The sequence below is a fragment of the Drosophila novamexicana genome, unplaced genomic scaffold (genome assembly GCF_003285875.2).
Source record: "Drosophila novamexicana strain 15010-1031.04,08,12 unplaced genomic scaffold, DnovRS2.1 tig00000008-arrow-pilon, whole genome shotgun sequence".
In the NCBI taxonomy this organism is placed as follows: domain Eukaryota; kingdom Metazoa; phylum Arthropoda; class Insecta; order Diptera; family Drosophilidae; genus Drosophila; species Drosophila novamexicana.
Genome location: NW_020824765.1, coordinates 6,551,656 through 6,566,208, shown reverse-complemented (window position 1 = coordinate 6,566,208; position 14,553 = coordinate 6,551,656). Strand labels below are relative to the sequence as shown.

Sequence of the window (14,553 nt, the reverse complement as noted above, 5' to 3'; positions counted from 1 at the left end):
GCTACTAGAAATAACTTTTGTTACCTGCTTCAATTATCTTTATACCACTTGATATTCTGAGAACTGATAGCAAACTGTTTTATAATAGTTTTTGTGATTGCAGCCTTTATCAGATGCTTAGGACTGTTTAAAAATTATCTAACATTTATTTATATTTATTTAAAATTATATTTAAGTCTACAATTATGGTAAGCTCTTTAATCCCTACCTATGCTGTATTAAAGTTTAAAGACCTCAGCTACTAAGAGCCCGGTTTGCATGGAAGTTATAGATTGTGCAGTTCTTAAACAACAAATATCGGAGCACAGTGAAAAACTTTTATTATTTTAAACACGGTCTCGCTTACTTAATCTGTATACAAATTTCTTTTTCTTTTCAATCATTTTTTTATTCCATAATTTTTTTTTTATATTGCTGCTTGAGCAAAAAACTTTTCCCAAAGAGAAAAAATAGTTTTTCGTTTGACGGTTTATCTGTTCAGCGTTTTACGCTTCAACTATTTTAGTTATTTACATTCGAATTGGCACTGAATGATTTAAAGGGAAGCTGCCAAACTATTTTATACCAAGTCTTGCTCTACCCAAAAGACTCCCCCACATGTGCATAGTTTTCATCGCATTAAATTCCAGGCACCAGGCGAGTTCCTTACAATCAATATCTCCCCCAAAGCACATACATCAGCATTTACATAGTTGAGGTCGGGCACTTGCTTTTGTGGGCTATGTAAATAGTTCTTGGGAAGGTAGCACAAATTTTCTTTGGCTGCGAACTTTTTCACAGCTTAAAGGCAAACACTTTGCACAAGGTTTAATGAAAATCTTCTTTAAATGTAGGTCGCGTATGCGTAAGAGTAATCATACTATTTAAAATTCTTGTAACACACATTGAAATTGTATTTTAATTATGCATGACAAGATAAAAAGTGTTTTTTTTTTATCTAATGTCATCACAACATGCAACTCGTGGAAAATGAGGCTGTGTAAAGAACTGAAAACTGCATAAAACTTTTTCTCTATCTAAAGGCGTGGAAAATTCTATTAATTGTGCCATTCTCTAACGGCGCAACAGAAAATGTCATTAAAAATAGTTTCACATGTTTTGCGGTGCTCAAATAGAAATTCACGCGTTAATCATTTAAGTGATTTCTGCATAGCATGTGCTCGGTCATAACGTTAAAAATGGGTTTTAATAAAAAAATACACATTCCCTTATATATATTTATTTATTTTTAAGGCAGCAGATTATATTTTTTTTCGTATTTTTCACTCTAAAAAAACTTAACTTAACTTTGCTGATATATAGCTTGTAATGCCCTCTAAGAGAATTTTTAAACCATGAAAAAAAAACTGTAATTTATTATATTGAAACAGAAATTCACAACCGGAAAAGCAAAAAAATTAATAAATTATTAAATAACGCCGCATTTAATAGGCTGAATAAAACGCAGAAATTGCCAGAGCACATGCCATTCATGTGCAACAAAATTCAATGTAAAACAATTTCGCGTTGCTTATGCAGATTATTTGAATGGACTGTGGATTGCGAGTATCTTACGGATACACGCAATTCGGCTCATGAAATGCTTTAGCCTCTGCTTACTCATTGTGAGCAGTCATTGACTTGTTTTGGCAAAGCCGCTTTTTGTGCTCCACCTTTACTGAAACAGGCTAAAATCAAATTAATTACTAGTCTCAAGCATGGATTGTTGTTGGATTTTGTTTTGTTTTGTTTTTTGTTGAACTCATAAAGCACTTGCCACTTAGGGAGTGAAAAACGAAATGAGAAATATATCAAATAAGAGCAGCAGCAGCTGGGAGAAGGGCAGGTTGTTCAACCTTAACAATGACAACACCTTCGCCGGGCCAACTTTAATAAATCGAATGCCAAAAACAGTTGCTTAATTAAAGGAAGACTTTGACTCTAGGATTTACACAGTTGCAGCAAATGATTTCATTACCGAGGGAGTCAACGGCTGCAGTGCACACTGATTAATACACTGTGAGAAAAACGTTAAGGCATTTTGCCTGTTTATCGCATATATTAATTATGTTGCATTGTTAAATATTTGGGGGGAGAAACCAATAATTAAATGTAAAAAAAAACTATTATATAATATGAGGGAAATAAGAAATATGCTAAAAGTAGAAAATATGCCAAAATGAAATTGAATCTCAATTAAATGTAAATTTTTGTTGAAATACAGTTAATACAATTTGTTAAATATTACAATAAATAAAATTAAGAAATTGTATTTCAATTCTGAAAGCGCAAATCAATAATATAAAAATGTTTAAGTAATTATATAATTATTGATGTGCATGCCAGAAAGAAGTAGAAAAGAACTTCATTATAAAATGTCTTTCCACAATTTACAAATATATTTAATATAATTATAAAACAGGCTCAGCAGGGCACACAATATATGAAATACAAAAAGTTGAGAAGAATAATAAACATTTTGTGCGGTAAGCCAGAAAGGTAAAAGAAATTACCAAAAGCAAAAGCAATTTCAATCTGCGAGCTTCTTCAATTGCTATTTTTACAGTGTACGCAGCTTGTCCTCAAGCCCATCTCATATTTGATTTTGCATCAAGTAACAACAATCAAGATCATTGCGATTGCCCGAAGCAGAGGCCACAGGGCAGCCGCAATATTAGTTGGAAGTGCATTACAACGACAACAGCAATTACAATTGCAGCAGCAGGCAGCCGGCAGCAACAGTTGCTGCCGGAGACGGAAGTGTTGCAGTTGTGTGCGTGGGGCTCTTCAAGCGCAGCAGCAGCTGGGCATTTGGCCAGTTAGCCGAGGTTTGGGGCACATGCGATACGAAAGCGTATGTCAATGGATTAATTGCATTTGCTTTGATATTGCTACCTGCCACAGCAAGAGCCAGTGAAAGCTGCACAACTGATGCAGCCACAGCAGCAGCAGCAACAGCAACTGACCAGCAAAAACAAACAGAGCTGAAATTTTGTTGACAACTTTGTTTGCAAGTTGCGTTTTTTTTTTCTGCCAGCGAGCATTCATGATATGAGATACGCGTATTTTGCATGCCTGATTGAGGCTGCGACTGTGGCTGCTCCAATTTGCGACACGCCACAGCAAGTGGTGGCTGCCTTTGTTGCTGCCACACTTCAGCAACTGTCAGCAGCGTTGCATAAAGAGAGCCACACCAAGACACTCACACACACACACACACACACACACACCTGGACGCCGCTGTTGTTATGTCGTGCTGCTAATTTAAACTCTGCCGTGTGACGGCACCAATTGCCAACTTCAGTTCAGTTTACGACGCGACACCGCGCGGTTGCACAACTTGCCAAGCACATCTCGCAGCGCGTGTTGCTTTTCAATTCTGTTGTTGTTTTATATAAGACTTCGTGCCTAGCTGCCAATTCAATTATGGCCATAAATCGAAAGTGGTACGCGCTAAAAAAGCCAAAAGATTTAATAATAATATATATGTATATCATACACAAAAAAGTTACATGTGCAAAATGTGTGGCATGCAAATGTTGTTGCCAATAGCTGCTGTTTGTGTTGTTGTTGTTGTTGTTGCTGTTAGCCACGAACATATTTTTTGTGGCGCTGAGCACGCTTGCAACTCATTTATCAGCGTGCCGAAAAAAGAACTACTAGCCAAATTCATATTATATAGTTTGCGGCCCGTAAACAGTGGCACACGTTTTGCGAATTTCATTCAAAAATACACACACACGTACACACAACAAAAACATTTGCATGCTATTATTTTTTTTTAAGCATTTCGAAAATTTATTACAGCATTTGACACACAAAAAAAAACAAGCAAATGAAAATTTTGTTACAAAACTAAAATAATAAAAAAAATTACAAATAAAATCTACACACAAAATACAAGCTTACAGCACATAAAAAGAAGCATAACAAATAATAGAAAGCAGCCGTGTAAAAAATGTTATTTCGTCGCAGTTGTACGTATAATGTGGAGCAATCAACGCGACATTATGCAAAGGTAAAACATTGCGTTGCATTTACGAGTATGAAAAGTATGTAAAAAGTACGTGCCCACACTTAAGTCAGATATAAATTTGCAAGTTATGTAGGGAGTGCGACTCTGTCTGTGTGTGTATCTGTGTGTGTGTGTCGTGTGCTATCGTTAGCATATGGAACACATTGAGATACAAATAAGTATATTTCTTTGATAGCCTTGTCTGATTGCGGCATGTGCTTAATGGTTCAACTCTGCAATGGACTGTGCCATTATTTTTATCCACTTGAAGGTGGATTTTGTGTGTCACGATGTTCTTGCAGGAAAAGGTATTTATCTATGTGTAAAAGATGCCATTTGCAAGACTTTTTTATCTAGCTAAATCAAAGAAACAAATCTTCTGTTTTGGATAGAAAAGAAAGAGAAAAGGAGCAGTTCCTTTTTTATTACTAATAGCCAAAGAAGTTTAATGCTTGAAAAGGCTTTTTTTTTTCAAAGAGCTCTACGTTATGCAAAATTATTAAAAAGAAAAAACATATATAGGTATAAAAGAACAAAGGCAGATAATAAACATCTCCTGCATAATAAAATGTTGCAAAATGTTTTATATCCCACAAAGCCTTTACAGGCTCTTTAGCTTATGATGAGCACTTTCTTTCCATTAGATTCCAATTAAAATGCACACAATGGCCAATGGTCTAAGCTTCAACATAACAAAGAACACCAAACATCGATTGAAAACGAACCGGCTTGGCTCAATAAGCCATTCCCAACTATCAATGGGATTTACCCAATGCAAGCGAAAAGCTCAGGAGCTGTGCGCCGGCGGGAAATTGTGATAAAAGAAACAAAACGAGGAGATGAATTGCCAATGATAGGAATTGTAGTGAGACAAGAGAGAATGCTCAACTAGCAGATACCCTGTCTGAGATATTTTAAATATATTAAGATTAATATAATAAAGAAAGTGAATGGCAATGATAGAAATTGTATTGAAACAAGAGAGAATGCTCAACGAGCTGTTACCCTGCCTCAAATATTTTAAAATATAATAATATCTTAGATTTTTTATATCCAGATCCATGTATTCATTAAGATTAGCTAAATAAGTTTTAAATGCTGACCAGAAATATACATATATACCCTGCCTTTCTGTGGAAACCTTTGGTATGCAGTCCTATTAATATACTGAGTCCAAGCTTTTGAAAAAAAAATAGCATAACACAAAACAGAAACGGAAATTAAACAGTATGTACATTATAAAAAACTAAAAACAAAAGTAAAAAATAAACTGAAACATTTAGGCAAAACAAACAGATCAAAGTTAATACCGCAAGCACGAACATTAAAAATTATTAACCATTAAAATAATTATTATTAAGCTCATCAACACAGTTACCGACTATTCTATGTAATTCAATAAAATCCAATTTCTTTCACTCGGATAAACAAATATTCATTTGGCTGCTTTTTGTGCTTTCCTCTTTTTTCTGCATTTAAAATATCAATTAAATTGATTTCCCAGTAATATGCGAATTTTACGATGTTGCGGTTCGCAGCGTGTAGCTCGATTCTATAAACGATTCACAGACTTTATCTAAATATTTAGCGAAATATCTCTTTGGGCCAAAAACTGTGGGCCAACAACAATTAGAAAGCAATCAAAATTTATGGCGTTTCACGCCGACAAAGCAGGCCAAGAGCTAAAAAAAAAAAAAAAGGAGAAGAAGCAGCGAAAAATACGTTTGGAATGTCAAAAACAAAAGTCGCCATAAATCAAGTCAAGTAAATGAAATTTTCAAATGGGACGCGTGAAATTCAAGACAGCACTTGACCAACAACAACAATAAAAAAACAACAATAATAATAACAACAACAATAACAGTAACAACAATTGTAATTACATAGCGCATAAATAATTAAGTTATGTTTTATAGCGGATCTTAAGTATTTGTTGCTGTCGCGGCATCTACCCCGGCCAAAACCCACTGCATGTGTACTAACTGTAAAGAAAACTCAAGCACAACACACACACACACCCAACACACACTCACGCACACACACACCAATACACACGCCTCCGACTAATGCGAGTTTAACAATTTTGCGGTCGTGTGTAAGTCTTGTTAAGCCAATTACATGCGCTGCCTCAGACCCAGCGCCCAGTACCCAGCTTCAAGCAGTTGGCCAAGAAAGAGAGAGAGAGAGGGCCAAGTTAAGCCCACAGAAATGAGGCTGGGCCCTCGAGCGATGCCAAGAAGTTGTCTTCTGGGAAAGTAAGAACAAACAGCAGCAAACAGCGAGAACAAACAGCACAAACCGCAGATGCAAACTTAGCAACAATCCCAACAAAATTCATTAATGAGCCTTGCTGGACAGAATGTTACTCTGCAAAATCAATTCAAATGTTTCAAAATATACAAAGCAGGCTAAAATAAAAATATGTTTTTTGTTTTTGTTGCCTTAAATATTATCTAAAAAAAAATGTTTTTAAATATATTATAATATGCAATACTTTCTTCGGCTAGACTCGCAAAATACTACCTGGCTGATACTCCTTTAAAAATATTAAATTTTCTCATTTATTTATTTTATCTGAAGTGAGACATAATAATAATTTAGAATTTTACAAATGACAATAAACAATTGCATGAATTTTGAATACACCCGTTTTTACTTTATATACACTCTACCCTATCTAATTGTCTAGCATTCTAATTTTTAATATTAAATAGACTTTAGTCTATACTTTTAGCTTTATATTAAAGATTCGGATTGCGCAAATGTGTGTTCTTTTTTGTGACTCACGAACATTTTTTATTTAAAATGTGTCACCAGAAAATACTCTATAGATAAGCTAATCTGTCAGCATATAGATTAGACAACAAGCAAATGCAAAAACTAATTCTGTTGCTAATATTTTTAAAATACAATTTTTTTTTCACAACCAAATCCATCTACACGTCTATCACACATAGATTAGACAACAAACAAATGCCCAAACGAATTCTATTGTTAATAAAAACACAATTTTAAACAATAATAAATCTCAACAAAGTACATTAACTTATTTGAATATTTCTCTTAGATCTCAAATATTTCCTTAAAAATATGATCAGACTAATTTTAAAAAGTATTTTATTATATGTTATATTTGACGCATGTAGTTTAAGGTCTTTTATGGTCCAAGACTAAAAAGGCACATGAAAGAGAAATCATGGAACGGGCCTTCAGATCGATTTCTAATGAATAAAACTAAATTTAAATCCAATTCTAAGGGATTTTGCGATACACTAACATATTATTATTGGATCAACGAAATCCAATAGCTATTCGTATACAAATTTTTTTTCTATTTGTTCGCAAATGTTACTTGAAAAAAGAAATAATCTGCCAAGCCAATTTTAAAAGGCGTTTTAACATAAAGTACCTAATAATAATAAAAGAAACAATCACATAATCAATGAAGAAACTTCTACGGTTCAAGACCTAAGAGGCGTATTTTACGAAATTTTAAATGTAGCAAACTAATTAAATCCAATTCTTTAAAAACTATATTCAAACAAATCATAAAATCAATAAAAAATTTAAGAACTTTGCGTTCAAAGATGTGCGTGACAGCCAATTGAGCTCGTGGTACATTAAAAATATTCCAATATGTGTCACAAAAAAGTCTTGATTCGACTGAAAATTCATTAAATAGTCGCATATACCCCAACTCCAAGCCAAGTGCTGAGCATTGAGCGCAGCTATGCAGAAAATGTGCTGCCTTGGAAAATGAAATGTCATTTCAATGTTGCGGTTAGGCGGCGCTTAGTTATTGTATTTTGTGTGCGTCAGGGCTGTGTTGGGGAGTTTCGAAAATGAAATTGCATTTTTTTGGCTGTCAACATTTCCGGTTTAGAACTTGACAACTTCCGTTGCGAATTTATTGGCAAAACTTGTGCGCAATGAAACGATTACAGCTGGTAAGCAAATGTTTGGCTAACAATCTGCCACAAGATTGCAGCATTGAAACAAATTGTGGCACATTGAGCAATTAGCACACACACACACACACACACACAGAAACACAGCAACACGGACAGGACACCCTCCGGTATGTCAACAGAGCTGGGTTAAGTCAGCTGTGTTTACCACAAAATGTTTAATCTACAGATGCAAACTAAACTTGAGCAGCTTTTAACTTGTAGCCTACAACCCCCAACCCTGACAAAGCACCCCTTTGCTCACTCCCCTTTTTCAACACCTGCTTTTTCCACATCTTCTTTTTGCAGAGCTCCGTCACTTTGTGTAATCTTGGCGTGGGCGCCACATTTGGCGAATCAATACTACACGACCTGCCACGGGACAGCACCGTCGTGACGAAGACAACCTGCGAGCTGCTGCGCGTCGAACAGCAGGATTTTCGACTCATCTGGGAGGTAAGCAGAAGCGCACACACATATACATAAGTAGGTACATACATATTTCATAACACAACAACTCTGAGTGCTTTGTGTAATGACACGGGCTTAAAATGGCACTTAAATTAAGCTGGGCAAAAACGAAATTTGCGTGCGCGTGACAGAGCAGTGTTGTGAAATGTGGAGAAACAATGTTTGGCAAATTAATCCTTCAAGCAAGAAGCTGGTGCTGTGCAATAAGCAAAAATAAAATAAAAAATATTTTAAAAATAAAGTTATCGTCACTCAATTAAACGAACAGCCTTTTATCTTTACTTTACTTAGCGATGTCAGTGTTGTGTAATAGCTAAAGTAAGCCTTTCTCTTACAAGAGGAACAGCAGCAGAAATGAGTGTTGTTTTATAAGGATAAATAAAGTTTTAGTAGAAAGTTATCGTCACTTAATCAAGCAAATACCATTCTATGTTTACAGGTGTTTCAACAGTGTTGTGTAATAGCTTAAATATGCATTTTTCATAAAATAGAGAAATAAAAGCAGCAGTGTTGTGTAATCAGGAATAATGAAGTTAAAAGACAATTATTATCACTAAATCAAACAAATAGATTTCCATCTTTATTGACAGCAGGCGATGGTAGTGTTGTGTAGTGTTGTGTAATACCTTAAGTTAGCTTTTTCTATAAAAGAGGGCTAATTAGTTTTCAAACTACTCTAAATGGCCTAAAACGGAATAAAATAAATGTTTAGAGCTAACAAGTGCCCATGTGTAATGCAAGGATATCGGTGTTATGTACAGCAGTTCAAATATACTGCAATCATAGATCAAAATGGGAGATCATACGAAAAATATGTTTTAAGCACTGATAGCAAATATTTCCACCTGTTTTGCAGCACTGAAAGCTTAAAGTACGCTTTAGTGCATTAGGTTGAAGCAATTTTCTCTAAAATGTTATCTCTTATTTAAAGCTTTTCTTTCTTAAGTTAAGCCTATTTTATAATTTTAGCGCATTATCAGCTCATGTCATTTGGTCTTTAAAATTTTGAGGGCGACGTCTTTGATGCCTATCTTAAGTATTTGTCGAGCACTCATTAAAAGCACACCCACATATACACATGCACACACATAAGCCCACAAACATACAGACACACACACATAGCCGAGCTTTGCTAATGAGCAGCTGTCTGCTAAATATTTGTAGCTGAGGCTTCTTGTCTTCTTGACTGGAGCCCAGCATTTGCGGTATTTGCGTCAAAATATTTAATTAAAATTTCAATTAACAATTAATGAGGCGACCGGCAGGCGACGTAACCCGCCCAAATCAGCCCGCAGGACACCAACATATGCCCACCATTTAATGGGGCAAACTTGTTGTTTGGTATTTATTATGGGCTCCACGATATTTCTTGTGCAATCACCAAAATTGAATTAAAGTCTTTGGCAGGCTAATCGATTTGCATTATTCATTAATGTTAATTAATAATATTGCGCTGCAGGTTTCAATAAGCATGAAAGGATCCAAGCTAATTAATTAGAAATTCAAATCTCTATAAGTATACATACGACTTTCATGATTGATCGCTCTTAAGTATATTGAATGCTGACGGTAAAGTTAATTGAATCGCATGCCAATTGGCAATATTGAATTTTACCTGCTTGAAAATAGCTTTTGCGGTTCATCCTAAACTAATCTTGAGTAATCAGTGACCATTATATTTGCATTAGGTTCTAGTAATGAATCCGTAATGAAAGCTGCAAAATTCGTCAACAGACTTTTCCAAAACCAATGACAAAATACCAAATGTTTGATAGATACACATACACACGCATAGTTGCCGGTTTAAAGAAGATTCCGTTTTTTAGGGCTAACCACACACAGAGACACACACACACACACACACACACGCACACTATACGCAGTTGTGAACTTGCCCCTGGGGGCAAATGTGCTCGCACTTTAAATGGAAACACGCACAAAAGGTATAAGCCAACCGCACACACACACACCCACTCACACACACGCACAAGATGAATGAATGCATATTTACCTTTTGAGTTAAAAAAAAAGAAAAAAAAAAACAAGTAAAATAAATAAAGAGAAAAGTAACCTCAAATTGGGGCAACATTGGCTAACCCATAGAGAGATATGTAGTTACTTGCCACTTGTTACTTGCCACTGTAACCTGGCTGATGGGTAATGGTAGATAACAAAGTATCTGCAGCACGCAGGGCAAACATATATTACGTATACGCAATGTGCAACAATGAAGCTAAGCGCCCACAGCGCGTGCCATAAAATGTTGCAATCGCTGCTGCAGCAGCAGCTCCTGGTAAATGCGATGAAATCAGTTTAAATTGAAAATATATTACGCGAAGAGTTGTCACTGCAAATTTTCACACTCAACTGCTCGTGCGTGTGCATGAGTGTGCTTCTCTGTGTGTGTGTGTTGTACTATGTGCTGTGCCTTGCGAGGTCCGTGGCAATTGTTTGATTTGCGCGCAAATATTTACTTTCACAGCAGAAATAGCAAAAAGCAGTTAGAAAATTGAAAGTCGGCGCAACGAAGCTTAAATACACTTTTAACCTCAGATGTCAGCTATACGATATGGCACTCAGATAGAAATGTGTTTAAAAGAAAGGGAGCAAAAAGGTTTTGATTGAAAGTAAGAAAGCTTTAAATATGAAAACTTCAATTTGTTTTGTTATAATAATTACAACATTTTGCTTTTAAATTGCATGAATCAATCGTGTAAAGGACCTTCTATTGTTTTAGTTATTTACATATTTAATTACACATTTTGACGCATCATTACTCAAGTTATTTTGATGCAATAATTACGTTGCATACTCAGGAATCCCCCAAGTAATTGCAAGTTATTTAAGTTTATTTCTTATACAGGAATCACCCAAGCAATTACTTAAGTAATTTTAGTTAAATAATAATTACAGGAGTTACCCAAAACATTTTTGTTAAATAATCAAATTTGATGTACAGAAGTCAGCCAAGTAGTTACCCAAGTAAAGTTAAATAATTGAATGCTATATACAGGAATTACCCAAGGAATTGCGAGTAATTATGGCTTTCTTTAATGTATTTCCCCAAACAGGGACATATTTATCTGCCTTATTGCTGCACTTCGCCTTAATGGCATTTGCTACAACATTATTGTGTCATTTTCTGTGGGTGTGTATGTGTGTGTATGTACTTCTAGTTCTAAGTTACAGTAGTGCCTGCAATCGTACAGAAATAAATAAATAAATAAAGCGCATGTCCAATTCTGTTGCACGCAATGGTGCATGTTGTGCAGCTGGGGCATGCCAAATAACGTTGCGCTTTTCTATTATTTATGGACTGTGCATTACGTATACCACATGTATGCCAGCTTTTTCGTTATACCAGCTGCAGGCTGTGTATTATGATATGCATTTAGACCCATGAAATGTGTCAAATTAAATTCAAATATTTTTTAAAGATCGAAGTCTAGTTTATGACTGCAAGGCAAAATAACCTATATACAAAATTGCAGATGAGTTAATTCGGGAATTCGTATTTGAATAGCAATTTGTCTCAGGCTGCGCTGCCACAAAATTCCGGGTCTAATTTCCGCAGACAACCGCCTGCCACCTGTCACTTGTGTATGTGTGTATGTGAATAGGTGTGCGTGTGTGTGTCGTGTGAACTGGAAATAATTGTGTTTGCCACGCAAATCACGAGCTCTTTAACGACCATTCAAATGCTGCAACTAGCGCATGTTCAATGGGCAGCAAATGGCCTTCTCTCACCAGGCAGACAAGTAGCAATTGCAGGACTTCCACTTGGCTTTGCTTTGTTACATAAATTTCAATTAAATAGACAACACTTTAATTATGCTACATTTACTTCGTAACTTACTTGGACCTTACGGAAAAGTTTCTAGCCCTGCTGCTACTGTGCGCAGCTGAATACTCTTACTTAGTTTTCCATTTGCTTTTCGCGAGTGGCGGTGGATTAGACTATATAAGTGAGACATGTGCTCACTTATTTCATTTTAAAAAGTCGTTTAGCCCAAACGGACATCTTTTTAACTCTGCTGTAAAATCCCATGTAAGACTCTTTGTCAAAACCGACTCGTGAATGTAACCCCGCACCTTCTATTTCCACCTTTGGTGTGCAGATGTATCCAACCTAATATATTTTAAGACGTATGCAACAAAATTTGAATCCCGCATTCCAAACACAGTTATAATAAAAATATATATTACATTTAAAGCCTATTCAATGCAGCAACACCTTTCTATCCATATTTCAGTCTTATAAGTAAAATTTTGTTTTAGACCTTTCATGAAATTTATTTCATTGGGTACAAATATTATTAAACTCATAAATAAAAAAAACTTAATGCTTGAGCATTTGGGGCACTCGAGCATGGCTTTCCTCATATTTTCCATAATTAATTTCTGTTTCCCTCTGTTAACGCATAAACAAAGACTTGAATCAAATTGACCTTGAATTAAATTGCTTGCTTCGTTATGGCCCCTAGCCCAGCTCTGCCAGACAATATGGCTCAAATGAATAGTCCTACTTATTGACAGCCCTCTATGAGCATTATTAACTAAGCATGCTTTTGTTTCCAAGGCAAAGGCGACGACGATGGCCAGCACTCCCCTCTTGCCTTGCCTGAGTTCATCATATCTAGCGACAATTGTCGCACTCGCTCAATGCTCCCGCTGTGCGTTTTGATAAGTGAAAATGAGTTTAATTAGCGTAGACGCCAATGCCAAACGTTGCGGCGCTGCGCTGCTTATCAGCTGTGCGCCAAGTGCTCTCAGGCGTAAAAAAATGAGAAAACGAATTTTCGTGGGACCGACTGTTTAATACGCCTTCCGAATTCAATAACAGATCAAAGCACGCAGATGGATAGTAATAAAATGTATAACGTTTATCGATTTATTTATTTATCGATATTTATATATATATTTATATATTTGCCGACATTTAACTATTTTTTTTAATCTTTATTTACTGTTACTGTTCATTTATTTTTCGATATATTGATTTATTTAGTATCGATTACTGTTGATATACATGATTATACATTCTGAAGAAAAAAAAATCGTGCATATGAACTGACGAACAGACAGAGATTTCACGAAACCAATATACCCTTCTCACTTTGTAAATGAACATAGTAGAACATTGTGTGGCATGCGGGCCTTTTACCCTTGCCCTTGCCCTTCAGCATAGCCTTTGATTATTTATGAAAATGTCACGACAAATTGCCAGCTATATATAGCCGCCTTATTTGGCGGGCGCTTTGGCAACCCTAGCAAGTGAAGCTGATAAGACGAAACAAAAACAATGAGACATGCAGTGGCAAGGCGCGCCTCAACTGTGCGCCCCACCAGCTGGCTTATCAGTGCGCGCGACAACGTTTGACAGAAATTACCTGCCTCAGAGCTCGCAAAAAATAAATACGAATATACTAAAAATAAAAAATAACGCAAAGAATGCGCCAAGAAATTCCCGAGCGTCTAAAGTGAAAGTGTGTTGCCCCGATGTCAGCTGTCCAATTGCGACAGCTGCAGCGCGAACAGCGCCAATTCCAGCGTCGTTCTGGCCAAGTTGTGGCCAGCGATGAGGCGGCGCTGTGTGTGCTGCTGCGCTACAGACGCCACAGCGACAGCGACAAGCAGCCAGCAACAACAGACACAACAACAGACACAACAGCAGCAGCAACAGTTGCCACTGCAACAACAACAGCAAGAGCTGGCGCCACTTCCGCTTCTGTCAAGCTGCGGCGTCGTGGGGAGCGTCAGCAGCGTCCACAATCAACGGCATTTGAAATGAACAATGTACGCGTCATCAGCAATTGCAATGAGCCATAGCAAAAACAACATAAACAACAATAATATATTGCTATATTTATAAACAGAACAACAACAACAATAACAGCTCGATTTCTAACCCATTACCTATTTGTAATTGCAGAAAAACAAGGAGTTGATGAATGACATTATTACCAATTGCAAATTAAAGAATGGTATGTAACAAATGTTTATAATAAGCAAAATTGATTTACTCGAGAGTGATAGACTTGCGGGCTACCCTGTACCCAGACACACGAATTTTACGCGCGATCTGTGCTTTCTGGCTTTGCATCACAATATGAATTTTTTAGTTTTTAAATTATTTCTGTA

General features: G+C 36.2%; 1 protein-coding gene across 3 annotated transcripts in view; it reads left to right on the top strand.

Annotated features, from left to right (window-relative positions):
- The window catches only part of LOC115762564 (rap guanine nucleotide exchange factor 4), a 62,306-nt gene that overhangs the window by 36,426 nt on the left and 11,327 nt on the right, over positions 1 to 14,553 (top strand). Inside the window, exons 1-3 of one of the 3 annotated variants that reach the window (XM_030704963.1) lie at positions 3,938 to 3,997; positions 8,251 to 8,397; positions 14,345 to 14,396. In XM_030704963.1, the coding sequence (XP_030560823.1) occupies positions 3,938 to 3,997; positions 8,251 to 8,397; positions 14,345 to 14,396 (259 nt within the window). Of the gene's footprint in view, positions 1 to 3,937; positions 3,998 to 8,250; positions 8,398 to 14,179; positions 14,209 to 14,344; positions 14,397 to 14,553 lie in introns of those variants that run through there. The other 2 variants (XM_030704884.1, XM_030705042.1) reach the window with 2 other exon arrangements.